The following is a 27,908-nucleotide window of genomic DNA, read 5'->3' on the forward strand; positions in this document are numbered from 1 at the left end:
ACCTTAAATACTGACCACCACTGCACAGGCCAAGGCATTTAAATAAAAAACTCTTGTGTATTGTGTATTTAGATAATAAATAAAGCAATTTTTTGAAATTATTTGGTGGAGATTGATTCAGGAGATACATTTTCTTAGACATGGCACAATATTTAAAAGGTTTAACCTGGAATGTCCAGGGGATGAACACACCCCAAAAAAGGAAGAAAATCTTTCATTATTTACAAAAATTAAAATTGGATATAGTTTGTTTACAAGAAACAAGAATAAAAGAAAAGGATAAAAAACATCTAAAATGTGTGAAATTAGGTCAAATGTTTTCGGCAAATTCTAAATATAAAAAGAAAGGAGTAGTGATATATGTTAAGGATAAATATGAGGCAAAGGAAATATATAAAGATAAGGAGGGGAATTTTGAATTGATTGAAATATTAAATAAAGGGAAAAAAATACTGATAGCTGGTGTATATGGACCGCTGGAAAATAAAGGTAACTTTTATAAAAAGCTAAAAAGTATACTTCTGCAACAAGACTGTGAGTCGTTAATGTTAATGGGGGACTGGAATGGAGTAATAAACCCAAATATAGATAGGTTTTCGGAAAAGAAAAACAGAAAACAGCAAGGGAAACTACCTAGAGAATTTTTTGATTTGAAAGAGTTATTAGTAGTGGAAGATGTATGGCGAACAAAATATGGAAATAGCAGAGATTATACTTTTTTTTCCAACCCACATAAAACCTGGTCCAGGATAGATATGATTTTGATCTCGACTCATCTAAATTCTAAAATACAAGAAGTTAAGATTTTGCCCAGAATATTGTCGGATCATAACCCAGTGCAATTGAAACTAAATTTTGGACCGAAAACGGAATATAATTGGAGACTAAACTCAAATTTATTGTTGAATGAGGAACTGATTAAAGAATTAAATATAGTCATAGATAATTATTTTGCAGATAATTTGGATAAAGAGACCTCGATACAGATGGTATGGGATGCCCATAAGGCGGTGATTGGAGGTTGGTTGATTCAAAAGGCAGCCGAAATTAAGAAAAGAAGGGAAGATAAACTTAATAAATTGAATGGAGAATTAAAGAAAAAAGAAGAAATTTTAAAGAAACAACCAAAAAACAAGAATGTACTAATAGAGATTAAATATTTACAAAAGCAGATATCAATATTATTAATTGAGGAGATGGAAAAAAAATTGAAATTCCTAAAACAAAGACATTTTGAATCAGCTAATAAAACAGGTAAGTTATTAGCATACCAAATTAGAAAAGAAAAAGCCAAAAGACAAATCACGGTAATAAAGGAAGGGGGGAAATCATATACAAACCAAAGTAGTATAAAAAAAATATTTGTCCAATATTTTAAAGATCTGTTTAAAGACCCCATAGTGAATAAGAATAAAATTACATCCTATCTGGAATCCCAAAAATTAAAAAAATTAACGGAAGAACAAAGACAAATACTGAACCAACCAATAACAATGGCAGAGCTGATTGAGGCAATAAATAAAAGTAAACTTGGGAAATCTCCTGGTCCGGATGGCTTTCTGAATGAATATTATAAAAAGTGTCAGAATCATATAAGAGATCCACTTTTACGAGTAATGACTGAAATACAAAATGGAAATATCCCACAGACTTGGACACAATCGGATGTTACGCTGATACCTAAGGAAGAGAAAGATCCAACTCTGGTAAAGAACTATAGACCAATAGCTTTACTGAATACTGATTATAAATTATTTGTTTCAATATTGGCAACAAGATTAAAGAAAGTATTGAAAACATGGATCAACGATGATCAAGCCGGCTTTCTGCCAAATAGGAAAATTAAAGATAATATAAGAAATTTGACAAACTTAATTGAAATTCATGAAAAAAAGATAGATAAAAAATTGGCATTAATCTTTTTAGACGCAGAAAAAGCCTTTGATAATGTTTATTGGCAATTCTTGTTTGAATTAATGAAAAAATTAGAATTCGGAGATAAATTTCAAGATTGGATAGAAACAATATATAATAAGCAAGAAATGAGAATTTGGATAAACGGAGAAAGAACGGAATTATGCAAAGTATATAGGGGAGTAAGGCAAGGTTGTCCGCTATCGCCTCTCCTGTTTATATTGATTCTTGAAATTCTATTAAATAATATTAGAGAAAATCAGGAGATAAAGGGATATAAACTAAATGGTGAAGAGTATAAGCTGAGAGCGTACGCGGACGACCTAGTCTTAACAATAGCAAACCCATTGGAAAGTATTGGAAATTTAGTAAGTATATTAGAAAAATTTGGCAAGACGGCCGGCTATAAGATCAATAGAGAGAAAACAGCGGTATTGACAATGAATATGAATAGGGAAGAGATAGCAGAATTTAAAAAGAAATCGGGATTTCAAATTAATAAAATGGTTAAATATCTGGGTATAAATATTACAACGAAAAATTTGGATCTCTTTAGAAACAATTATGAAAAAACTTGGAATAATATCAAAGTAGATCTTAAGAGATGGGAAAAATTGAATTTATCTTGGCTGGGTAAAGTGGCAGTGTTGAAAATGTCAGTACTTCCGAGATTGATCTTTCTCTTCCAAAGTTTACCAATTATATGTAACGATACACCCTTTAAGAACTGGGAGAGGGAACTGTCAAAATTTATTTGGAATAATAAAAAACCGAGGGTTAAAATGAAAATATTATATGATTCGATTGATAAAGGAGGCTTAGCATTAATGAATTTGAGATGGTATTATTACGCATGCGTACTGGAATGGATATTGGATTGGATTAAATTGGATAATAGAAGAAAGATCAATTTAGAAAAAATAGATCTGAGATTTGGATTACATGGATACCTATGGTATAATAAAAGCAAACAAGATAGTAACTTTAATAACCATTGGATAAGAAAAGTAATGTTGAAAATTTGGTTAAAATATAAAAAAAGGTGGTTCCCTAGACTCCCGTTATGGACCTCATCTAATGAAGCGTTTTTTAAAAGAGAAGAAATTAAGAAAGATAGATGGGTGACATATAAGGATATTACTAAAATAGAAAACGGTGAGATAACAATGAAAACACAGGGAGAATTAGTAGAGGAAGGATTATCTGTGAATTGGTTTGCATATAGACAAATTAAAGAGAGGTTCCGGGTAGATAAGAAGGAAATGGGAATTGGTGAAGGAATTGGGGAAATAGAGGTAATAATAAAACAGCCAAAAAAACAAATATCTAGATTATACCAATTAATCAGGAATTTTGAATTAGAAGATGAGACAATTAAAGAATTTATGGTTAAATGGGCAATTGATATGAATCAAAATATTCAACTAGAAGAATGGGAGAATCTTTGGAAGAGAAAAATTAGACAAATAATAAATATTCAAATGAGGGAAAATATTTATAAAAGTATGTACAGATGGTACTTAACCCCGTATAAATTGGCAAAAATGTTCAAACAGACGAAAAATATATGTTGGAAATGTGGGAAAGAAGTAGGTAATTATATGCATATGTGGTGGAACTGTGTTAAAGCTAAAACATTTTGGACTAATATTCATTCAGAAATAAAGAAAATATTTGGGGTTAAAGAAGAGATGAAGAGTAAAATGTATCTCCTGAATATGACGGAAAATATGAAGATAAAAAGAAAAAATCAAAAGGTATTGCAATATGCTATTATAGCGGCTAGAATGAGTTATGCTAAATATTGGAAGAAAAAAGAATATCCTACGATAGATGAATGGAAGTTAAAAATGATAGACCTATATGAAATGGATAAGTTAACTTATTTAGTGAATAATAAGTCTTTGGATGAGTTTTATGAGACATGGGAAAGCTGGAGAAATTATATGCAGAGGATGATATAAAGTAAATGTATTTTGTACTAGATAAATAAGAGTAATACTGATTATAGGTAAGAGCGATAGTAATTTTCTCCTTTGTCCTACTCTCTCTTTTTTCTCTTTACTCATGTTTTTATATATATTATAATTATCTCCTCTTTCTTTTGGGGAACCAGAATAAGAATAAGAAACATAGGTAATTAAGCTTTAAAGATTTAGAATAGTGATAGATAGAAATATTAGAGGAAAGATAGAAAGTAACTAAGAAGTAATAAAGGGTTAGAAAGTAGTGAAAATAGATAAGGTTAATGGCAATTTAACTGTATATATAAATAAGAGCTTAGTGAATAAGAAAGAACATAAAACCGGGGAGAAGCAGTGCATAAGGAAGTCAACTATTATCATGTTTATACTTTTTAATTTATTACATGTTTTGTAGTTTTTGTAGTATTAGGTATTGTGGATTTTTGTATGTTTTATGTTATGTGTGTATTTTCTTAATCAATAAAATTTATTTAAAAAAAAAATAAAAATAAAAAACTCTGAAGTCTAAAAAAGGAAACATAAACGCACTCTTGCCCTGAGATTCCCTTCCTTTGCCCTGAGGACTATCAAAGGGGATTTGGGTCCTGAGATCTGGGGTTCCTAACCCAGATGCAACCAGCAGTGTTTTGCCCAAAAAAATCTAGATAAAATATGGTTGGTCTGTAGGGTTGCTGATTCAGAATTGTTCCAATCCTCAAAAGTTTCCAGGCCAAAACCTGAGACAACCTCAGTGATGTCATTAAGTGTCCAAAGACAACATTTTAAACAATATTTTTAGAGGGATTTGCAGCAGAATTTTTCAAGGTCTGTGTTATCCCTTTATCAGTCTTAAATCCCCTCCTGTCCCTTGGTTGATAAAATAGTAACAACACAATGAGTAACATAACAAGTAGCTAACACATTTTTGTAATGTTGACTGCAATGAATTATTTTAGGGGCTTTTGAACAAGTAACAAAATGAATTAGTAAAAGTAAACTTTCCCCAAAAAAATCTGCACCTTGAGGAGCATAAAATGAAGTGGGGCCAGTTTTCCATTCCCCAGGACCCCTAGCGGCTGCCCTGAGGTTTGAATCCCCACTTGGTCATGGAAACCCATTGGGTAACCTTGGGCAAGTGACATTTTCACAACCTCAAAAGGCAATGGCAATCTCCTTCTGAAGAAATCTCACAAGGCAACCCAGTGATAGAGCCTTCGTTAGTCAGAAACAACTGGTGCAGCAGCAAGAACAACAACCAACTTTTGAATTGGCATGATGCTCAGGCTTTAAAGTAACTGATTCTGGGAAGAGTCATAAGTAGTGAGCAAATGGGATGCCACCACCATTCAAGAGGGTTGTAGGTCAGTGACTCAGACAGACAAGAAGAATTACTTTTACCAGTCATTATAGTGATTTGCTGTTGCTCATTGGCTTGTGCTAACTCATTTAACAACAAATAATGTCTTTAATCAACCTTTCCTTATTCATGGGTTTAACTTACCAGTGGGGCAGGGGAGGTTTAAACCAAGGATGGTATCATGCAGGCCTCTGGAAATTGTGGGAGTGTAATTCCCAACATTCCTCGCACTGGTTATGTTGGCTAGAGCTGATGGGACTTGGAATCTGACAACAACTGGAAGGTGACATGAATCCCACCACTGCTTTAGACAATGGTGATACTTTAGATAAATTATGAGAGCAATGAGTTGCTCTCTTAAACATATGAATATTTTTTACTCTGCCTAATAGTTAATGATGGTATATATTTCATGTTGGGTTTTTACTGAAATAATATAGACTGTTCTTGAGAGCTATAATCCTTTTTTTTTTAAATTGTTCACGATAGATACCTAATGCCCTCTTCTGTTTTAAGCAAGTATTGCTTTAGAAAAGTGGAATACTGGCAAAAGCTAATTTTATCAACATCTGCCTGAAATGAAAACCTTGCAAACTACCCAGTCTTTCCCCCCCAATGTTTCTAGAGGAGATTTTCATTTTTGCTAAGCACCCGGGAATCTGGGAACCACAGATGCTGCTTCTCTGTTGCAAAGTAATGGATTCTGCAGGGAGGAGGGAATGATCGGACGTGACCTAGAAAACCATATTATAAGGCTCTGGTATGGAATGTGTGAAATGTTATACCTCCCTATCATTATGCAAAGGGATCTTGTAGCAACTTTGAGACTGAAAGAAAGAAGTTGTAGCATAAGCTTTTGTAGATTTGGGCCCGTCACAGATGGGCATATAGTACGCGCAGAGTGCGTACTAGGGTTAGGAAGCGGCGTGACTTCTCCGCGCGTACAAAATGGTGGTGCCCTATATAGATGGGGGCTGCCATGTTGATGTATCGGACGCATAGCGTCCGGACGTCACGCACAGGAAGTGGCGCTGCGAGTGCACGCCTCGTGCCTTGCGGTGCTTCTTCCGGGGCCCAGGAAGAAGCGCCATTTTGGCGCTTCTTTGTTGCTGCTCCCGGGAACCACGCGGTTTGGCTGCTGCAGTTCCCGGATGCAGCAACCGGCAGCGGCGCGAGACCACCCATTTTGGGCGGTCTGTAACACACCTTGGTCTACTTCCTCAGATGCAGATCAAGTAGATCATTTACTTTACATTTATGTGAATCATCTGCGATTGTTATTTTTGTTTTCTTCATGTCCAACTGTAAAACTGCCTTTGCAGGTTTATCCACTTTATTCAAAATGGTCCCAAGTTTTCTGTGGGGTTTTCCGGCTATGTGACTGGTTCTGGAAGAGTTTATTCCGGACATTTCGCCCTCCAAATGAAATTTTCTTTGAGTTCCCACAAATGTCTAGCATTGCAATAACTTTAAACTTTATTTGTGAATTTTTAAATACAGTTTAGGTATCTAAAGCAAAGGGTCGGGCAAAATGAGAATACGAGCACAGCAAATATAAGGTATGAACGATTTTCAATTTCTCACTCTCTGCAATGCTAGAAATTGTGGACTGGTAGCAAATTTCATGTAAAGGGGCAGGATTTGGGGGAGCAGTGCCTTCATTTTCTCTTCCCCACTGTCCCCACCATCACCCACCACCCCCGCTATGTGTGTGTTTTATGCCCTTTATGTCATTTCGGAATGACTGAAACTGTAAGCCAAACCCTAGAACATGGGTTTTCTTGGCAAGATTGGTTCAGAGATTTGCCACTGCCTTCCTCTGAGACTAAGGAGAATACTGCACCACCCTGTTTTAATGCTATTAGTCCACTTTTACTGCTATGGCTGCCACCTGTGGCATTCAAGGGTTTGTAGCTTAGTGAGGCCTAAGAGCTGTGCCCCTTCCTTAGAGTTGCCATAATTCTCTACTAAAAACTGGGACAAAATGTAGGACAAAATTTAGACCAACATATAGGACAATAGCCCAAAATGTAGGGCACTTAAGAAAAATGGAGGACCTTAAATGTCCTACATTTTGGGCTAAATTTTGTCCCTGTTTTTAGTAGAAAATTATGGCAACCCTACCCTCCCTAGATTACAAATCCCAGGATTCCACAGGAGGTAACCATAGCAGTAAAAGTGGAATGAAAGTACTATAACAGTGTAGTGCAGTGTTCTCAAATAAGAGTTTGACTTACCCAAGATCACCCAGTGGGTTTATATAGTTCGTGTACCAAACTAGTTGAAATATCTGGATATTTTACAAAGCAACCTAATGTAGATCCTAGGATGTCTCTAGAATAAAAACAGTTAAGAGGAGCAAAGATCTGGCAAAGGATGTTATTAGAGGAACAAGAATCCCATTTGGGCTATATAGGACATTGATTTACTGTTACTGAAAACAAGGCGGGGAGGTACCCCTACTACATTACAGAAATATGTAAAGAGATCTTGTAGCACCTTTGAGACTAACTCTAGAAGTACTGCTCTAGTAGAGTTCAAAGATATAGCTGTATTAGTCTGTAGAATCAGTATGTAGAGAGATCATGTAGCACCTTTGAAAGAAAGAAATTGGCAGCATGGGCTTTCATAGACTTACATCTACTTCCTCAGATGCATTTCCTCAAATGCTCCTGAGAAAGTAGATTTAAGTCTACAAAAGCTCATGCTGCCAGCTTCTTTCTTTCAGTTAGTCTCAAAGGTGCTACAAGATCTCTCTATGTACTGATTCTACAGACTAACACAGCTATATCTTTGAACTCTACTTCTAGAGCAGTACTTCCCACACTTTGGTTCTTAGATGTAGGACTTTTAACTCTCATAACCCCTAGTCAGCATAGAATCATAGAATCATAGAATCAGAGTTGGAAGAGACCACAAGGGCCATCCAGTCCAACCCCCTGCCATGCAGGAAATCCAAATCAAAGCATCCCCGACAGATGGCCATCCAGCCTCCGTTTGAAGACCTCCAAGGAGGGAGACTCCACTACACTCCGAGGGAGTGTGTTCCACTGTTGAACAGCCCTTACTGTCAGGAAGTTCCTCCTAATGTTGAGGTGGACTCTCTTTTCCTGCAGCTTGCATCCATTGCTCCGGGTCCTAGTCTCTGGAGCAGCAGAAAACAAGCTTGCCCCCTCCTCAATATGACATCTTTTCAAATATTTAAACAGAACTATCATATCACCTCTTAACCTTCTTTTCTCCAGGCTAAACATCCCCAGCTCCCTAAGGCGTTCCTCATAGGGCAAGATTTCCAGACCCTTCACCATTTTAGTCGCCCTCCTTTGGACACGCTCCAGTTTCTCAATGTCCTTTTTTAATTGTGGCGCCCAGAACTGGACACAATATTCCAGGTGGGGCCTGACCAGAGCAGAATATAGTGGCACTATTACTTCCCTTGAATAGCCAGTGGTACAATGGGCTCTCGTCATCCATGGGCTTGCCATCCATGGATTTGCCCTTGCATGGACGGTAAGCCCTGTTGTTTTTAATGGAGGTGCATGCACATGGCCGCACTAAGGGCTGTGCACACAGTGCACTACCATAGATGGCAATGGGACCTCAGGTCCTACATTCTTTCTTATCCATGGGGGGGGGGGGCCTTTAATGAATGCCCCACAGATATGAAGGGGCAGCTGTAGACTGTAGACTGGGAATTGACAGGGTTTCTGCGAGCTGGAATACTGCAAGCTCGGCCCGCACAGGTTGGAAATCACTGAGTCTTATCTTTGAACAGTAACATTACAGCAACCCTATCTAGATGCTAGTCAGGCATGAATGACAGTGGCCAGGCCTTAGGTCACTGCCTCTCACATCTCATACACTGCTTATGCTCACACTGATCTCTGCTAGTCCTTTGGACCACCTGGAATCACCACAAAGATTGTCACTGTGTCCGTGTAATAGGCAGATCTGGAGTGCCTCAGACCCACACTCACATGCTTCTGCAGGTGGAAAGTTCTTGGAGCTGATTTTGTCTTCTCGCACTCCTGAATTTACATACTGATGCCTGTCAATATCATACAGTGTGCTGTGCAACAATAAACCGGAACAGAAAGATTATAGTCTTTAAATAGGACTGAAGGAAAACATGCAATCATGCAATCACAGATGTCAATGACAGGCATTCATTGTGCCAGTTTTGTCAATCAGCAGACAGCAAGTGTTGAGCAATCACTGCATCAACGAGTAATGGTGGATTAGGTTTTGATAAACTCAGACTCCAGGAAAGCTAGCTTCAGGGAACAGAAATATTTCAGTTTCCCATGAAAGCTGAAGACGTTCCTAGTTCCTTGTTTGGGCCAAAGGTGAAGATACAGGAGGAAGTTTAATTTGTAATTTCTTGTCCCACAACCAAAGGACTCACACCAGATCTGTCTGCTTCCCGGGAGTCATAAAGCCAGAAGCCGTGAGTTGGTTTATGTGCCTTAGGGTATGGGTACACTATAGTTATAACGCTTTGATACCACTCTAACTGCCATGGCTCCATCTGACAGAATCCTGGGGACCTGTAGTTTGGTGAGGTCCTTTAGATTTTCTGCTAGGGACCTGCTGAACATCTGCACTAGAGCTTCCTGACAAAGAATTCTACATACCTCACTGAACTACAAAACCCAGGATTCCATGAGACAGAACTATAGCAATTAAAGTGGTATGGAATTACTATAATCTACTAGCATGGATACACCCCTAGTTTCCTCCAGATGGGTGGAACTATAGGTCCCATCACCAGTGCTGCATGGGGAGTGGAGGATGGGAGTTTCTACTTACAATTTATGAAAATAAATGGATCCTGCCCCGTATCCAAAGATTTTAGGGTAGGTCACAAACAATAAAACAGCATTAGACAATTCAAAAAAAATCAGAACTTATAAAATAACCTTTCAGGGCAGTTTAAAATGAAATTATACCACAGTAGATGCTGGACCTCTGCTGGGGTTCGGTTCCAGGACCCCTGTTGTTACCAAAATCTGAGGATGCTCAAGTAGTGTCACTAGATTTGGCATAACTCAGTGCAGTAACTCATGGAGTCATCCCCATTGGCCCCCTACCACAAAATACACAATCCTTACTAACTTTTTTGTACTAAAGTTACTCATGAATCTTAATTCCCGTAGATCACTGAATGTAATGGCAATAGTTGTGACATAAATAATAAGCAAAATTAAAATTATTCCTTTAAATTACACTATCATATGCACAGCCTAAATGTATTTACATGTATATACTTTCATTGATTAGAGTGAAAATTTGTGATGTGATGTTTTTAAAGGAAATTTTAAAAGAATAAAGATTTAAAATTAAAATTTTTAACTTAATTTTTTAAAACAAATTAAAAACCTGAGGCCTCTCCTTTCTCCTCCCACTGAGCCTCGTTTCTGCCACACCATCTCTTCCACTGGGCTTCAGCATTTTAAAGGGATGCAGGCGAATGCCACAGCCTGTTTCTGCAAAAGGCAGATGTTTGGGGAGCAATAGTGTCACACACTGCTTAGGATGTCACCTGGTGCAGTCCGCATCCCCTTAGAGACACCCTTGATCCCATTATACAGTAGACCCTCCACATTTATGGCTTTGACTTTTGCAGATTTAATTATTTGCTGTTTTGTTTATTACGTTCTCTCTAGAAATCTCTTAAGTCCTCCAGTGCAATTATGCTGGAAGCTGACCATAGAGTTGTGCTGGAGTACCTAGAGGTTCCTAGAGAAACCACTACTCTAGGCATTTGTAGGTCCTCCAGCATTATTTTATGATCAACTTCTAACAGATGTTGACCACAGAGTTGCACTGGAGGACCTGGAGGTTCTGAGAGGTGTTCTCTTAGGTAAAAATAGTGATTTTTTTATGTGTGGCTTTTCTACATACATGGGGGTCCTTCAACCCTAACCCGTGAATTGAAGGACTACTGTATACAATAATGTAGTAAAATTGTATCTCATATAAAATGACACAATCAAGGTTTGGAATTTTTTGAACCTTTTGTGGTTGAATATTTTTCAAGCTCTCGTTGGCTGAATCTGTGGATAAGGAGGGCCAACTGAGTTGTTTTTTTTAAGTACACAGTATTCAAACAGAAATTCACAATGAAACGATGATCACTGGGCTTATCTGAGCCTTGAGGGAAAGAGTCGACAATTGTTTGATCTTTCTGCAACAGCAACTGCATCCCTTGTGGACTGCCATATATTAGCCTTCATCTGTGTACAGTTCTTGGTACAATTCAAAAAGGATGTCTAGAAGCTGGAGCGTGTCCAGAGGGGAATCAAAATGGTGAAAGGTCTGGAAACCATGCTTTATGAGGAGACTTAGGGAGCTGGATATGTTTGGCCTGGAGAAGAGGTTAAGAGGTGATATGATAGCCTTGTTTAAATATTTGAAGGGGTGTCATATTGAGGATGGCACAAGCTTGTTTTCTGCTGCTCCAGAGAATAGGACCCGGAACAATGGATGCAAGCTACAGGAAAAGAGATTCCTCTATGGAACAGTATCCTAAGGCAAAGAGTCAGGGAGAGTTGTGGTGGTTCATAAAAGCTTTATTTTGCTCACTGGGAAACCTTTCCACTACAGGGCAGGCTTTGACTGTCTGTACCTGGTGTTGGGCCAGAGGCAAATGAGGACTGCTGTTCATTTATCATCCATCAAGCTTCCGAACAGCTTCCCTGTACAAACTGGTTGAGATGGTCTCAAGTGTGGTTCAGGACTTTGTAGCCTCCATGGAGGAAATGGGACTGTCTCGGTGTGTAGTGGCTCAACACATTTGACAGGACACAATGCTTTTTTGCCCGAGTATGAGGGAGTGGTGTGATGTCAGGAAAGGTTAACGTCAGATATCAGAGAGATCACTGGTGCCCATCAAGGCTAGTAGGACAGAGTGGTCAATGGAAGGTGAAACCAACTAATTCTGGTTTGTCCTTTTCCTTGGAGGGAAATAATTCCTTAATATCTGTCCAACAGTACCAAACAATACTGTGGTCTCTTTTCATACTTGATTCAATTCTGTGGGAAACGTATGTCTCACTACCACCCCATGGACTGACAAATGAGGAGGTAGGAAGGAACAGGATGGCTATTGGGAGCCAGAATCTGAGCAGTGGTGCCCCACTTGCCCTAACGGACCAGCCTCCATTTCTACCCATGTTGAGCTCATATTCAGGTTTCACAGGGTGAGAAAAAAAATAGGATGAGAGAAGATGCCAGCTAAGAGCACATCAATGTTACTTCTGCAATGAAGTGTGTGCTCTCTCAATCTGTGTGAAGAGTGGGGGGAGATGTTTCTCTTCACACATTTGGTGCAAAGATACCAATAATGTATATAAAAGCAAGAAGTAGGTATTGTAATGTGTGTATAATGTGCAGAGTAATAGGGTCTTCGCTGCTGCTAAGTTTTACTATTTACAGTTATTTTCCCCTACAAGGTTCCTATGGGGGGGAGGATACCAAAGCAATTATTTTTCTTCAAAATATATAATTTTAATGTTTCAAAACAATATCTATAAAAGACTGTTACAAGGATAAAGCTTTAATTTCTTTTAGCAATTATACAGAAGATTTCTTATATTAAGCATAATTTACTTTTTAAAAAAACCTCTTGAATTCATACAGGTACCAAAGTTACATCTGCCTACTACTGATTTCAGTAGCAAACTGCGTTACACACTTTAAATCCACTAAAATATACTTCTATTAAAAATAGTGTAAGGAGACTAGTGTAAGGAGTGTAATGGTGGCAATATACTGTTTCAGCACTGACATTTCGCAAACTGTCCAAGTAACACTTGAAGAGTTAACGCTTCCAACAATTATCATCTTTGGATTATACCAAACAATGACCAGATTTAATCATACATAGAGTAAACCCACTAAAATCAATGGGACTTTAGTCATGATCCAACCCAACAGCATTTAGAAATATACAGACATGATAGCTAAAAAATAAGCTACAGTACTTGCTAATACATTTAATTAAATTTACTGTACATAAATGGATGAATAGTGTTCCCTTTCCTTATGATCATCCTGTCTTTCACCACACTGGTACAAGGTCAGCAAGCAAGAGAAATTCCTCGTCAAAATTTTAGATCTTTGGGAAGAAAATACATGCAGATTTTCAGATATGATTTCATCATTTCCTTGTACGCTTCTCATGGGTACATGGGAATAGCATCACATAGTAGTTTCATTCTGAAGGGCAAAGAAATCACACTAATCTTTGATTAAGACTACATAATAAATGAATGCCAGTATCACCACCAAAGTAGTAAACAGGTTTACATGAATTACAAGGCAGCTGATCACTGTATCCTCCCTTGCATTCCTAACCACCAAACACGATCCTTGTCCTCTCTCTCACCTCTCCTCCCAATCCAGCCATTACTTCTGAGCATCTCCCTTTTTTATACACATGATAAATCCCTGGTCCTATCATTACTTTGTACAACATGAAATATCAGAGGCTCTAATCTCTCTTTTGGTGCAGTTCACTTTCATAAAAAGAGCTTCAAAATTGGAAGTGACCTATTCCAACTGTCATTTGCACTGTCACAGGAAGAACATGTTTGATTTGGGACAGAGGTCAAAGAATTACAAATTAGGAATAACTATCCTCCTCCGGGCTAATTTTTTTATTGACATCCCTTATAATCCAATTGTTCCACTATGCCTTACCTTAATATAATATAGAACCCTTTCCTTGCATTTGCTGTATCCTATCTTATGAAAAAAGGAAAATGTCTTACAACTGCATAAAAGGATCTTTTATAGGCTTCAGATTTTATTCTTCCTTATACTTTATATTTAGGGCACAGCCAGTTTCAGAGTACAAAACCTTGTTGCAATGTGTAAGATTCCTAAAATGAAAGTGGTTTTCCTTAGGGTGAAGAATAAGGGCTACACATGGCAAGATGTGTTTTGCATGCTAAAGACCTCAGGTTCAATACCTGGCATCTCCAGGTAGAATTAGTAATAACAGACGCTGGCTGTTCTCAGACTCAGATCCCCGAATGCTGTTAAGATAACTCCCTCATAATCTTTGGCAACTGGTCATGTATGCTGAAAAAGATAGAAGGTATAGTCTAACAACATTTGAAGGCTCAATAATGGGATATTGAGCTAGATGGAAAGCCTCTGTAAAAGACAGATTCTCATGTTCCTACAATTCAGTGAGAAACATATTAGATTTAATAATACACATCATTGTGCCCCTGGAGGTATCCTATTTTCTTTCTTTGCACTTGATGCATTCCAGCCCGTCTCTTTCTTGTACTGTACCTTCTGTGGCAAAAGACAAGGGCCATGTTGATTATACTTATGCACAGTGTCTGCCTTCATTATTGTATTTTAACTGTCCAGAGCCAGGTGGAACGCTATCTGAATGATGATATTAAATATAAATAAAACACTAACTCACCAGCCAAAGTAGAGTTTGGGATTTGTTACACACTATAGCAGCCTGAGAACTCAACTTTCAACTTTTCAGGACTTAAAGATAGGCTTGAAAGCTTGGACTATAGCATGCCTAGTATGATATTATTTTTCACAGGGCTCAAACATTAAAACTGATAAAGATAAAAATATATATCAGCTAACATTAACCAAAGTTAATATGATTACATTATCATTAGAATGAAAAACAATTTAAAACATATCCATTAAGAGGTAAAATCTCAAAACAAAGATTGTGGTGGGGCTGGATGGGCAAAAGGAGATGACAGCTAAGTTCCAAGTTCAGTTCCCTTACTGCCTCATGCTTTCCTATGAACAGTGAGCCAAAACAAATGTATGGCTTAGCTCTTTCTTGACACTGCAAGAATTTTAGGCATTTGTTCAATTGCTGGATGGATTTTAAGATTTTTTTTTCTTCTGCTCATCAAGTCACACTTCAATTGGTATCTGAACATTGCTGCCAACATTCTTTTGTAGTTTTAAAGCATTTAAAAAGACAGGGCAATGATCAGTGATGAGTTGTGGTAGCTACCAAACTTTAAGGAGGACAGATTGCATACCTTTAACAGTTCTTTGAGTAGTTATCTGATTATAACCATCAGGATAGCCTGCTTTAAATGCTCACACATCTACAGAGAAACTGAAACAACAAAACTATCTAATATACTTGCATCATACTTCAAAAGGGTGATGTGCATACTTTTGCCTTTATGAAGGTTACACCATGTGGGAACGTGTCATGAAGAATGCCTAAATCTAGAAATCTTTTGAGGTGGTAACTCTTACTGAGTTATATTCATGCCTATACATCTTCAAGCATAAAGTGAAACCATATAATTGTTGCTATTACATGGGTTTTCATCCTTGGGATAGGAAAAAAAAATACACACTTTTCTGTTATCAACAATATAACAGTGAGGAGGTCTGGAACACTGCATTGCAGCCTAAATCCTTTTTTTGCTTCCTATCCCATGCACACACACCCACACACACCCAAAAAATGCACCATATTTCAAGTTGAACTGTACTTTTTAAAGCTATATATCTGTTAAGGCATAATAATCTAGAAATGATTGTGCTTTCCATACCAGAGCACAAGAGAATCCTGTTGAAATTAAAAGCCTGTGTGCCATCAGATGCAGTCTAAATGTGAAAGACAAATTGGTTAATATTTAAACTCTAATATTACCTAAGGCAAGAAACAACATTCTTCTATCCTTGATCCACACTTCAGGAGAAAGAAAAGGTTCATTTAGAAAATAGTATACAGCAGAGCTATGATCACTGAAAGGCTCTTTTGACATTTCAAGACAATTTACTAGTAAAATGAGATCAGAGATGCTGAGGCATCTTCAGAATTAACTGTTGGGACAAAACTACACAGGGAATTTAGAAAGTGAATATCCACTTTCATTACATGCTGAACTGGAATTATAATATAAAATATGTTTTCCCAGATTAATAAAACTCAATTTATTATAAATCATTTTCCCTTTGGGGCAAATTAACTGAAGTGTTAAGGTCCATGTTTAATATCTGTGGCAGGGATAAAAATATTAAAGTGAGATGAAGTGTGCTATTATAGCTTTATTCCAAAGGACTTACATGCAACAAAGATAACATCTAGAGCTGTTTCTATAAAACAGAAAGCCATCAATACAAATTAAACCATACACAGACACTTCTTTGGCCTCCAGTGTATAAGCATAAGCCACAAGATGAAAAAATGAAGAAGATAACTTCCCCCAACTGGACAAACTCATTTTATCAATAAGCTTCAAAATCAAATTACAAAAGTTTATGCTGATTGCAATTGTCAAAGCACTTCTAGTAACACTTTCCCTTCTGCTAAATGCCTCATAAGCAAAGTCTTGCTTAGCTGGCAGGATAAAGGAACATCTCACTTTCCTCGTTCATCTGGACTTCCCTGGATCTCACAAGCTTCTCTGACAATTCAGGACCTGTTTTTATTCCAAGCTCCCAACTATACAGACATCTGCTATTGTTGGCAATTCAAAATAATTTGTAATAGCTGGCAAAGTATTTAAAAGAATTCTGTTCCATCGAAAATACAAAAACAAAAACTCTGCCTTTTGGGGGAGCTCAAAAATTTCTGCAATTCCTCCCAGGCAGATTGCAGATTCCTCCCAGGCAGATCATTCTTTCAGAAAGGAGAGGGCAAACTAAATTTTTCAATAAAGAAAGCCAAAGGAAGAAAACTTCAGGTATATGTGCTGGTTCCTCTGTGACAAACCTTTCTATAAACAATTCGACAGTTCTGATAGGATTCAATAGTATATCGACAGTTCAATAGGATTCAGAATTGGTGTGGATTTTGCAGGAATCATCTGCCAAATAATAGACTACATTCCTAACACCTCTTGACAACTGAACTGGTCTAAAAAAGTCATTTAGATTTTACATTCTAATGTAATGTTTTCCACATGTCTATTCCTCCATAGGGGAAGAATACATGAGAAACACCCAAAAGCTGCTATAGTTTATTCAAGAGCCATTAAAAGTGTTAAACATGCTTCCAAGAGACACAATCCTTTTAAGGACATTTGAAGCTTGCATACTTTACTAAAGCCAGTAGAAGGAACATACAGGATATATAAAGTAACTACATAGACATACATACATATTACATAAAAAACTTAATTAGTCATCTATAATTTATACTTCTAGACAATATCAAAATCAATATATTTTGATGTGATTCCTAAAAGCCTTTCATAGTGCAATGTTTTTCAAGAAGGTACAAAAAGAAAGCCCCCCAAAACTGAAAATATTAGCCTTTTAGTGGACATCACAATTAATATGGTAAACATTAAAGGAACAAACCCCCAACTGTTCACACCATATTTCAACCTGACAAACTGGAGGATGCTGTATATGCTGAAATTCACTGCCCTGCTGTTCTCTTGTTTGTAACAAATATACAGTATGTATTTCTCACAATCATAAAGCACAACAGATTATTTCTCTCTTCTTTCTTTTACTGCATTTGACAACTCCCACACTTGTTGGGATCTTCTCCATCAAGCCTAATCCATTTCTTCTCAATTTCAACCTTCAATAAAGCAAAAGGAGTGCAATTAAAAAATAGTTATGTTATTAGTGAAGACTGTCATTACACCCACTGAAACCATTAGCCATCATCCCAAATGTATTATAAAGAATGGATGAATCCAACATCTTACCAGCAGAAAATGTACTGAGATATTGTTGTTCCATTAGGGATGTGATGTTCCCTTAATGTTTGTTCATACTCTAGAACAAGTTAGGCAACTGCCAGAGAGAAAGGCCACATTGCCCACCCATGGGAATTTGAAGGGCTTGTACTTTGACCCAAATGGCTCCCATGTGCCCTCAGCCATGGGGACACCATTTTAAAAAAAAAGGAAGGCAAAAAAGCATTTTCTGTTTTTCATCTTCTGGTCCCAAAACAGTCTGGAATTGGGAAAAACTAGGAAGATGCTGGAGGGATGGGGGAAAACAGCATCCGCTGGAATTGGGAAAAACATGCAGCCACCAGGCCACTCCTCTTCTCATGATCTAGCAGAACAACTTGTACCACCAGCGCAAGATATGCCTAGTTACAGTATAATTATTATTATTATTATTATTATTATTAAACTTTATTTCTATAGCGCTGTAATTATACACAGCGCTGTACAAAGTCGGTAAAATTAGGAGTAAATAAAAGCCTGCCCAAGGCGTACATTCTAAGATAATAACATTTAAAAGAGGAATAGATAAAATTACCATATAGAAAAGAAAAAACAGATTAAAAACATCAAATATCAAACAAATCACATCACATCAAATATTGTCAGACAGCCAGATGACAATCACAAATTCCCTGAGAACGCTTCCCTGAACAATATGGTTTTCAGCTCAGCCTTAAAGCTGGTTAGGGAAGTGATGAGCCATGCATGCAGAGGAAGAAGGTTCCAGGAATGAGGGGCAGCAAGAGAGAAGGGACGGATCCGGGATGGGGCAGAGAAGATCCTGGGTTGAGAGAGGAGACTTTGGCTACCAGAGCGGAGAGTGCGAGTAGGGATGTAGGGAGAGAGAAGATCAGTTAAATAAAGAGGGGCCAGCCCATGCAGGGCTTTAAAAGTGAGTAGCAGAAGTTTGTACCTGATGTGGAAAGGAAAAGGGAGCCAGTGAAGGGAAGACAACAGAGGGGAGACATGATCATAACGGCGAGCGAGTGAAATAATGCGTGCAGCTGAATGCTGAACAGAAATTAATGGGTGGAGATGAGAGAGGGGAAGCCCTGCCAAGAGGAGGTTACAGTAGTCTAGTCGTGAGACCACTAGGGCATGGACCAGTGTTTTTTGCGGTAGAAGCTGAGAGATATGGATGGATTTTGGCGATATTATAGAGAAAAAATCTACAGACTTTGGCTGTAGTCTGGATCTGAGGGATAAATGACAAAGAGGAGTCAAAGATGAAACCAAGACTGCGGGCTTCCTGGACCGGCTGGATCGAGATGTTATTGACGGAGATAGAAAAGGAATAGTGAAGGGTGGGCTTAGGAGGGAAAACAAGAAGCTCGGTCTTGGACATATTGAGCTTCAGACGCCGATGGTGCATCCAGTGGGAGACAGCTGTTAAACAGGATGACACTTGCTGCTCTAACTCTGGTGAAAGATTAGGGGTGGAAAGGTACAGCTGGGTATCATCGGCGTACAGATGGTAGGAGAAACCAAAAGAACTGATAAGTTTGCCAAGGGAGAGTGTGTATAAAGAGAACAGAAGGGGACCCAAAACAGAGCCCTGAGGAACTCCAACAGATAAGGGGACAGAAGACAAGGTCTGACCACCCGAGACCACTGAAAAAAGATCGACCTGACAAATAAGATGTGAACCAATCGAGAACAAGGCCCGAGAAACCAAGGTCAGAGAGTACATCTATTAGAAGACAGTGGTCCACGGTGTCGAAGGCCGCAGACAGATCGAGTAGGACAAGGATAGAATAAAGGCCATTCACCTTGGCCCGCAAAAGATCATTTGAGACCTTAGTAAGGGCCGTCTCTGTGGAGTGCCGTGGGCGAAAACCAGACTGGAAGGGATCCAGAATGGAGTTGGTTTCAAGAAACTCAAGACAGCATGAATAGACAACTTGTTCCAACACCTTAGAGAGAAAAGGAAGAAGAGAGATTGGACGATAGCTAGCCAAGGAAGAGGGGTCAAGAGAGGGTTTTTTCAGGATAGGGGAAACTAAGGCATGTTTGAAGACTGAGGGGAAGGAACTCGAAGAGAGAGAGAGATTAAAGATATAGAGGAGGGAGGGTAACAAAGAGGGGGCTATAGAGATTAGAAGACGAGAAGGAAGTGGGTCAAGAGAGCAGGTGGTGGGTTTTGATGAGTTCAACAGCAAAGAGAGCTCTTCCAAAGAAACAGGAGGAAACACAGAGAGTTTATTAGTAGGAGGGGTGAGGAGATTAATGGCGGGAGCCAAATCATGAGGAGTTAACTCAGAACGAATGGTAGTGATCTTTGTAATGAAGTAATTGGCGAAGTCGGAGGGAGAAAATAATGGAGAGACGGAGGGAGGAGAGGGTTTTAACAGTGTGTTGAAACAGGAGAACAAGCGCTGCGGGCGCCTCTCGTTGGCGCAGATCAATGATTTGAAGTAGTCTTGTTTTGCCATCGACAGGGCGCATGAAAAGGATAAAAGAGCAAACTTAAAATGGATAAAGTCGGCCCACTCCCTGGACTTTCTCCAGAGACGTTCGGCTGCTCGGGAGCAGGACCGGAGAAATCTAACAGTGGGAGTGATCCAGGGCTGAGGCCTAGTCGTAGAAGAAGAGGAAGACACGCACATAGATACTGGGGCAAAGCTGTCAAGAGTTGAGGAGAGAGTAGAGTTCAGTAAAGACATAGCTGAGTCAGCAGAGTCCCCAAGATTGAGAGAAGCTAATGAAGTACTGTGACCCGCAAAAGCACAAACAGTATGCAGTACTAGATCTGACTGCTGAAAAGACAGTGATTCCAAAACCAGTAGAAACTTTATGCTAGCAGAGTGATGCCACCGGGTTCAAACAGAGGCTGGATGGCCATCTGTCAGGGATGCTTTGATTGGGATTTCCTGCATAGCAGGGGGTTGGACTGGATGGCCCTTGTGGTCTCTTCCAACTCTACGATTCTATGATTCTATGATTCTAAGCATAAATTACACTGAGACCTGGTGGTGCAGTGGTTAAATGCCAGTACTGCAGCCAGAACGTTGTGAGTTTGAACCCGCAGGGCTCCAGGTTGGCTCAGCTTTCCATCCTTTCGTAGGTCAGTAAAATGAACACATAGCTTGTTGGAGGCAACTGGCTAACACATTGTAAGCTGCTTAAAGTGTGATTAGTTCATTATGAAGCAGTATATAAATGTAAAGTACTATTGCTACTGCTATATTATATGCCAGTTTTATTATTTTATATGCCAATGTCATGTTCCCAGAACTGCAGAACCAGTAACTATCTGCTTCGAAACAATAGCAGAAGAGGAGCCATGTCTGCTTGTAGTTCAAAAACACAACAAATTCCATATTACTTTCAAGAAAAAAAATTACATACTCTACTGCATCAGTCTACTTTTGCCTTGCCTAGCCTGGTACCCTCCACATGTGCCAGTTTTCTTTATCATATATTTGCCTTGATTAAGAAAAAAATAAGGAAATGAGTTAAATATGATTGGTTGAAACACTTCATTAGGTAAAAAAAATCAGGAAAACAATAATATTACCTGGCAATTATAATATGCTTTCTGGATCACATGTTTTTGAGGCTGCACATCATTCTCAATGCCCAGTGATTTTACTTCTGTTCCAGAGGGGCATGCATCAAGCACAACAAACTGTACTGTGGCATAGGGATACCAATCAGAGGGAATTTCCTGATCTGACCCAAGTTCCAGTTTGTAAGACAAACTGTGTGGATGATCTGGACCTGGGGAAGAAACAGCAGGAGCAGGGGAGAGAAAATGTAAGCTTTACAAACACAATCAGTTCACAGGAGCTCTGAATTTAACAATGACAATCATCATAAGAAAGGAAAGTAAGAGTAAGAGAGGAAAGCAGTCCATGTCTGATCTATATACAATTGTATACTACATGAAAACATTTACTATTCCTTCTCCAACAGTAATTCCTACCAAATCCCTTCACTCTGACACAGAACTGATCTACTTGTCAGAAATGGAAGCAATCAATGAGGTTGTTGTTGTTGTTCTTGTTCTGTGCCTTCAACTTGTTCCCAACTTATGGCTACCTTAAGGTGAACCTAGCACAGGGGTTTCTTGGCAAGATTTGTTCGGAAAAGTTTTGTCATTGCCTTCCTCTGAGGCTGAGAGAGTGTGACTTACCCAAGGTCACCCAGTCAGTTTCCATGGCTGAGTGGTGATTCTAAACCTTGTCCCATGGGTCATAGTCCAACACTCAAACCACTACACCACGGAATGAGTACATATCTATACATTCAGAAATACAGCTAAGTGGAGTATGCACTGATCAGTTTGTATCTTTATTCTGCTGCAGAATTAGGGGATGTACAGACAGCCCTCAAAGGGCGGTCTGTAACCACCCCGTTCTGTTCCTGAGGAACAGCCAAACCACGTAACATCCCTCTGCACCTAAAAGAACCTGGAAAAATCGGGTTCTTTTAGGAGTGCGCACACGACCCCACAAGTGCACCATTAGCACACTGTGGCACATCAGTGACACAAGCGCAGCAATGTATGGACGCTGTACTGTGCTTGCATCATGTGTGGGCGGGGGCCGCGCAGTCATGGTGGCACCTGTACATACTAGGGTTTGGAAGCGTGTGGTTGCTGCATGCTCCCGAACCCTAGTTTCAGCAGCACCACGCTGCTTTTGGCCCATCTGTACAGGGCCTTAATTTCCTTACTGCTTAAAAAAAATAGGCTAGGGATAAATAGAGAGGCCCTTGTCTCCACTTTGCAACAATTAGTCAGTTTACATATAACACTGAGTTTATATAGTCAACATACCTCTTCCTTCCTGATTTTCCATGTTTTTTAAAAGTTTGTTGCCTACAAATAAGGTTAGCTGAGAAGCAGGTGTATTGGCCTTTCATCAATATAACTGACTTTCAGGCATCTAACAGCCATACCATTTAAAAGTGAGAGCAATTGTAATCATTACAATGATTAAAACATATGAAACTCATTTATTCTGTGAAACAAATTTTATTATTCTGCTCTATGGCAAGAAGGGACCTAGCAAAAAAGCAACAAGAAAGCTTTCAAAGCAATTACTCCTTTAGTGTGTAATAAACACAAATAAATAAAAGGCAGCCCTGAGGAACAACTTTACTGAAAATTATTTGAAGGACCTTCATCCCAGCTCTTTGCCAATGTATATAAATTTTGGCCAGGATGTCTGAAAATCTGAAACCAAAAATAGGATTTGATATCAATAGTCACCAAGAAGAAGATATTTTGTTGCAGAGATTCAGTGAAGACACTCATGTATTCAACTGAATCTGGTGGGGTTTATTTAAAACTGTGGGTTAAGGATTATATCAAGTATTTGTGGAATCCCCCAAAATCTAAAACCAGAATGAAATTAAAACTTAGAATCATAGAGTTGGAAGAGACCACATGGGCCATCCAGTCCAACCCCCTGCCATGCAGGAAATCACAATCAAAGCATCCCCGACAGATGACCATCCAGCCTCTGCTTGAAGACCTCCAAGGAAGGAGACTCCACTACACTCCGAGGGAGTTTGTTCCACTGTCAAACAGCCCTTACTGTCAGGAAATTCCTCCTAATGTTGAGGTGGAATCTCTTTTCCTGCAGTTTGCATCCATTGCTTCGGATCCTAGTCTCTGGAGCAGCAGAAAACAAGCTTGCTCCCTCCTCAATATGACATCCCTTCAATTATTTCAACAGGGCTATCATATCACCTCTTAATCTTCTCTTCTCCAGGCTAAACATCCCCAGCTCCCTAAGTCGTTCCTCGTAGGGCATGGAGCTGGGGATGTTTATCCTGGAGAAGAGAAGATTAAGAGGTGATATGATAGCCCTGTTCAAATATTTGAAGGGATGTCATATTGAGGAGGGAGCAAGCTTTTTTTTCTGCTGCTCCAGAGACTAGGACCTGAAGCAATGGCTTTGAGCAAGAAGGGCAATATATTTGGGTATAAGAAAGGTAGGGGATCACCACACTGGGAGGGGAAAAAAGAGACATCCCATGTCTCCTTTGCTGGGAGCAAAGATAATGTGATAACCTCCTAAATTACCTGCGTAAAGCTTTACTTATATGGGTTTGGTGGGAAAAAATTGACTCCAAAACTCTGAGTCGACTCAGAGTCGATGGGTCAAAGTAAGTACTGTACTTTAACTCTTAAAAAAAAAAAAGGAACTATCACCTGGTGAAAAGCAAGTGTACGGAGCCACCTCTACTCTCTCATCCTTTAGTGTGAGCACAGTTATGCCTGCTGGAATTCTGGCATTGTTTTCCTTTGCTTCATCCTTTAGATCCATTGTTACATGCCCCTAACTTTTGCCCTTGACTTATCCATGGGCTATAATAAAATCCATAATTTTGGCACCCAATCTTGCCCTCCACTTATACATGAGGTCAACTTATAGTAGAGGATATATGCTAATCTATAAGTGGTTGCACGATCAGTCAGTTACTTGGACAATAGCCCTGTGTACACAACAATGGCAAACCCCTTCTGAACAAAACTTGGCAAAAGACAAACTAAACCATGGTAGGTTCTCCTTAGGGTCATCTTAAGCTGAAAATGACTTGGAAGCACACAACAACAAACACAACACAACCAAACTCTTATTACTTCATATCAGGAGTGAAGAACCTCTGGTCCTCCATTTGTTGCTGGACTAAAACTCTCATAAAGCTTGTTCAATGCCTGGGTTTGGTGGGAGCGAAGCACAACACACAAGTGCTACCAACTTCCTAATTCTGTTTTATATAATTATATATAAATCACTGTTCCATTTCATAAACACTCTTTAGTCTTAGCTTCTTTAATTTGGAACAGGGTAATGCAAATATCTATTAAAAACTAAGATAATACAAGTAAGAATCTGTGAGCATATAGGAAAACGCTAGACAAATCCCACATTTATTTCTTTAAACAATGGTTCTAGCTGCTCTGGCAGTCAGTGGGGTTCCAAGAACTGATATGGAGAACCACCACCAAGAAATCCCAGAAAATAAATATTCATGAGCACTACTACCTAACATTCTTTAAAACATCCCTTCAAATCAGAGCTGGAATATAACAAGCACCTGCAACAAGGTGCTATTCTTTAATCAGTGCATGATAAAAATACATTTTAGAAATAACAAATGAGAAGTTACTTTTCAGGAGTATAATAGTCATATTTTCAACAAGTCATGTTCTTGTTCTTATTTGATAAGGGTCTTTTGAGCTAATCTGAGAATAATTTTTCAAGTTTTATGCCATTTTGTTATCTTTTTTTCTTTTGAAGTAATGAGATATATAAGCAATACAATGAATATCTTCTTTTAAAATGGGGACGCTAATCAGAAACGAGGATGGAACTGTATCACATTGTGTAGCTCTTTCTGCAAGCCTTCCCTAACCTCTAGATGTTTTTGACTATTAATAATAATATAATAATAAATTTTTATTTATATACTGCCCTGTGGCGAACCAATCTGGGCGGTTTACAACATTAAAATAACATACAGCATAAAAACAATATATTCCCTCCCCCTTAAAAAGTTATTAAACCGCATATCTAAATTAAAACCACAATAACTAGTTAGAACAACAATAAATTAAACAAAATAATACCAACCAATAAACCACTGCAACTTCAGTTCTAAAGAAAAGAAAAAGAAAAATTACTGAGGAGGAGGGAGATCCTGAGGCCGGGATATTTTAGCCTGGGAAGGCCTGCCTGAAGAGATCCATCTTGACAGCCATTTTGAAGCTGTCCAAAGATATTGACGGATCTCGTCCGGCAGGTCGTTCCAGAGCCTGGGGGCGACAGCAGAAAAAGCCCTCCGGGAGGTCGCCACAAACCTCGATTTTTGAGGCTGCAACAAGTTCCTCCCAGAGGACGGGAGGGCGCGTGGAGGATTGTATGGGAAAAGGTGGTCTCTGAGATAGCTTGGACCCAAGCCATTTAGGGCTTTAAAGGTAATAACCAACACCTTGTACTGGGCCCAGAAACCAATAGGCAGCCAGTGGAGGGACCTCAGAACCGGAGTGATGTGGTCCCTTCTAGATGTTCCTGACACAAGCCTGGCTGCCATGTTTTGAACCAGCTGTAATTTCCGAACCAGGCACAAGGGTAGCCCCATGTAGAGCACATTACAGAAATCAAGGCGTGAGGTTAACAGCACGTGCACAACAGTCTCAAGATCCCTTACTTCCAGAAAAGGGCACAGCTGGCGTATCAGCCGAAGCTGATAACAGGCGCTCCTGACCGTCGCATTCACCTGATTTGTCATCAGGAGCGACGAGTCAAGGAGCACCCCCAGACTGCGAACACAGTCACTGGAGGAGAGTGTGATCCCATCCAGGACTGGTGGATGCAACCCAATTCTTGGTTTCGGGGCCGCTACCATGAGCACCTCCATCTTGTTTGGATTCAGCTTCAATCTGTTTTTCCTCATCCAGCCCATTACCGCCCAAAGACATTCATTGAGAGAAGAGATGCCATTAGAATTCGAGGCCGACAAACAAGACATGGAGAAATAGATTTGGGTGTCGTCAGCGTACTGATAACACCCAGCACCATAACTCCGTATGATCTCACCCAGCGGCTTCATATAGATGTTAAATAACATTGGGGACAAAAATAGCTCCCTGAGGGACCCCACAAAGGAGCTCCCTCTTTCTGGAGTTACTGTCCCCGAGCAGCACCCTCTGGGACCTGCCTGAGAGGAAGGACCGGAACCACTGCAATGCAGTGTCTCCGATACCTAATCCCCCCAAGTGGTCCAGGAGGATGCCGTGATCTATCGTATCGAAAGCCGCTGAGAGGTCTAAGAGCACCAACTGGGTCACACTACCCCTGTCGATGCTGAGACGCATAACCAGCATAACCTAATAGTCATAACCAGCATAGTCAACAGTCAAAGATAACAGGAGTTGTAGTCTTAAATATCTGCAGAGCATCAGCTTGCGACAAGTTTATTCCTTCATAGGCTGAAATACTTGGCTACAACAATGTACACCACGTAACCAAACTGCCCCTGATTGCTACATGAAAAATGTGACGGTCAGTTTCTTGACAGCATGCTGTGATCGGCTACAGAGACTACCAAATGAAGGCTTTTTCCCATTGCTAAGGTCTTGACAAAATGTATGCTGAAGCAGACAAGATTAGACAGGACCACAAACAATGCTCACTCCAAGTTCAACTACTAAACTATGCAACTTCCCCCATCAGTCAAGTAAAAAAGTAATCACAAATTTGTCTATGAGAACAAGTTTAAGTGCTTCCGCTACACTGGACATACCTTTAATGAAACATCAGTGAACAGAAGTATAACTGGAGGCCTTCTCTTGTCACTGAGGATATTCCAGTACTGGCACATATTAGCTAGTCCAACTAGCAGAGTACTAGAGGACAATTCTTTTCTGAGCAAAGCTAGCATGTCAACTGCAACAGACTTAGCAGAATCCCAGAACCACAAGGAAGTCTGGCAACACAGCTATCTAACTATATAGCAATGCTGCTCTCTTTTGGTAGACAGATGCTATGCCAGTAGTTAAGGTGGAAAAAGTCTCAGCTATATGCTGCAGCCCAAACCACTTCTCAGTTCTGAACCACAACCCAGATATTCCATCTAAATTTTGTTTTTCAATAAAACAAATTACTCTTATAGTTCCTGTTCTTAGGCCAGAGGCAGGCACTAATTAGGTCCACATTGAGCTTTATCATTGCAACCAGATTAGTCCCAGATTACTGAATGAAAGGCTCCTAATACAAAGCAAGGTATACAATTTTAACTGCCACACATACATCTTTATCCCTTCCCAATGACTAACAAAAGCATAATTATGGAGCATAAGTAAACATAGCACAGGTTTGCATATCCTCACAGAATATAATTTCTACTCCCCAGGAGGGGTTGTATATCCAAATATGTAACATAAGAACAAAGAAGAATTGTTATATGGTTAGATATGTTTCCCCATGCCTCACATTAGTGGAA

At 39.2% G+C, this 27,908-nt stretch overlaps 1 protein-coding gene across 1 annotated transcript in view; it reads right to left on the minus strand.

Moving 5' to 3' along the window:
- The window catches only part of LOC121924165 (stonin-1-like), a 72,345-nt gene that overhangs the window by 38,828 nt on the left and 5,609 nt on the right, over positions 1-27,908 (minus strand). The window contains 1 exon segment of the mRNA XM_042455331.1: positions 21,466-21,668. Within this exon segment, the coding sequence (XP_042311265.1) occupies positions 21,466-21,668 (203 nt within the window).

This window comes from Sceloporus undulatus, chromosome 1, assembly GCF_019175285.1.
Source record: "Sceloporus undulatus isolate JIND9_A2432 ecotype Alabama chromosome 1, SceUnd_v1.1, whole genome shotgun sequence".
NCBI lineage: Eukaryota > Metazoa > Chordata > Lepidosauria > Squamata > Phrynosomatidae > Sceloporus > Sceloporus undulatus.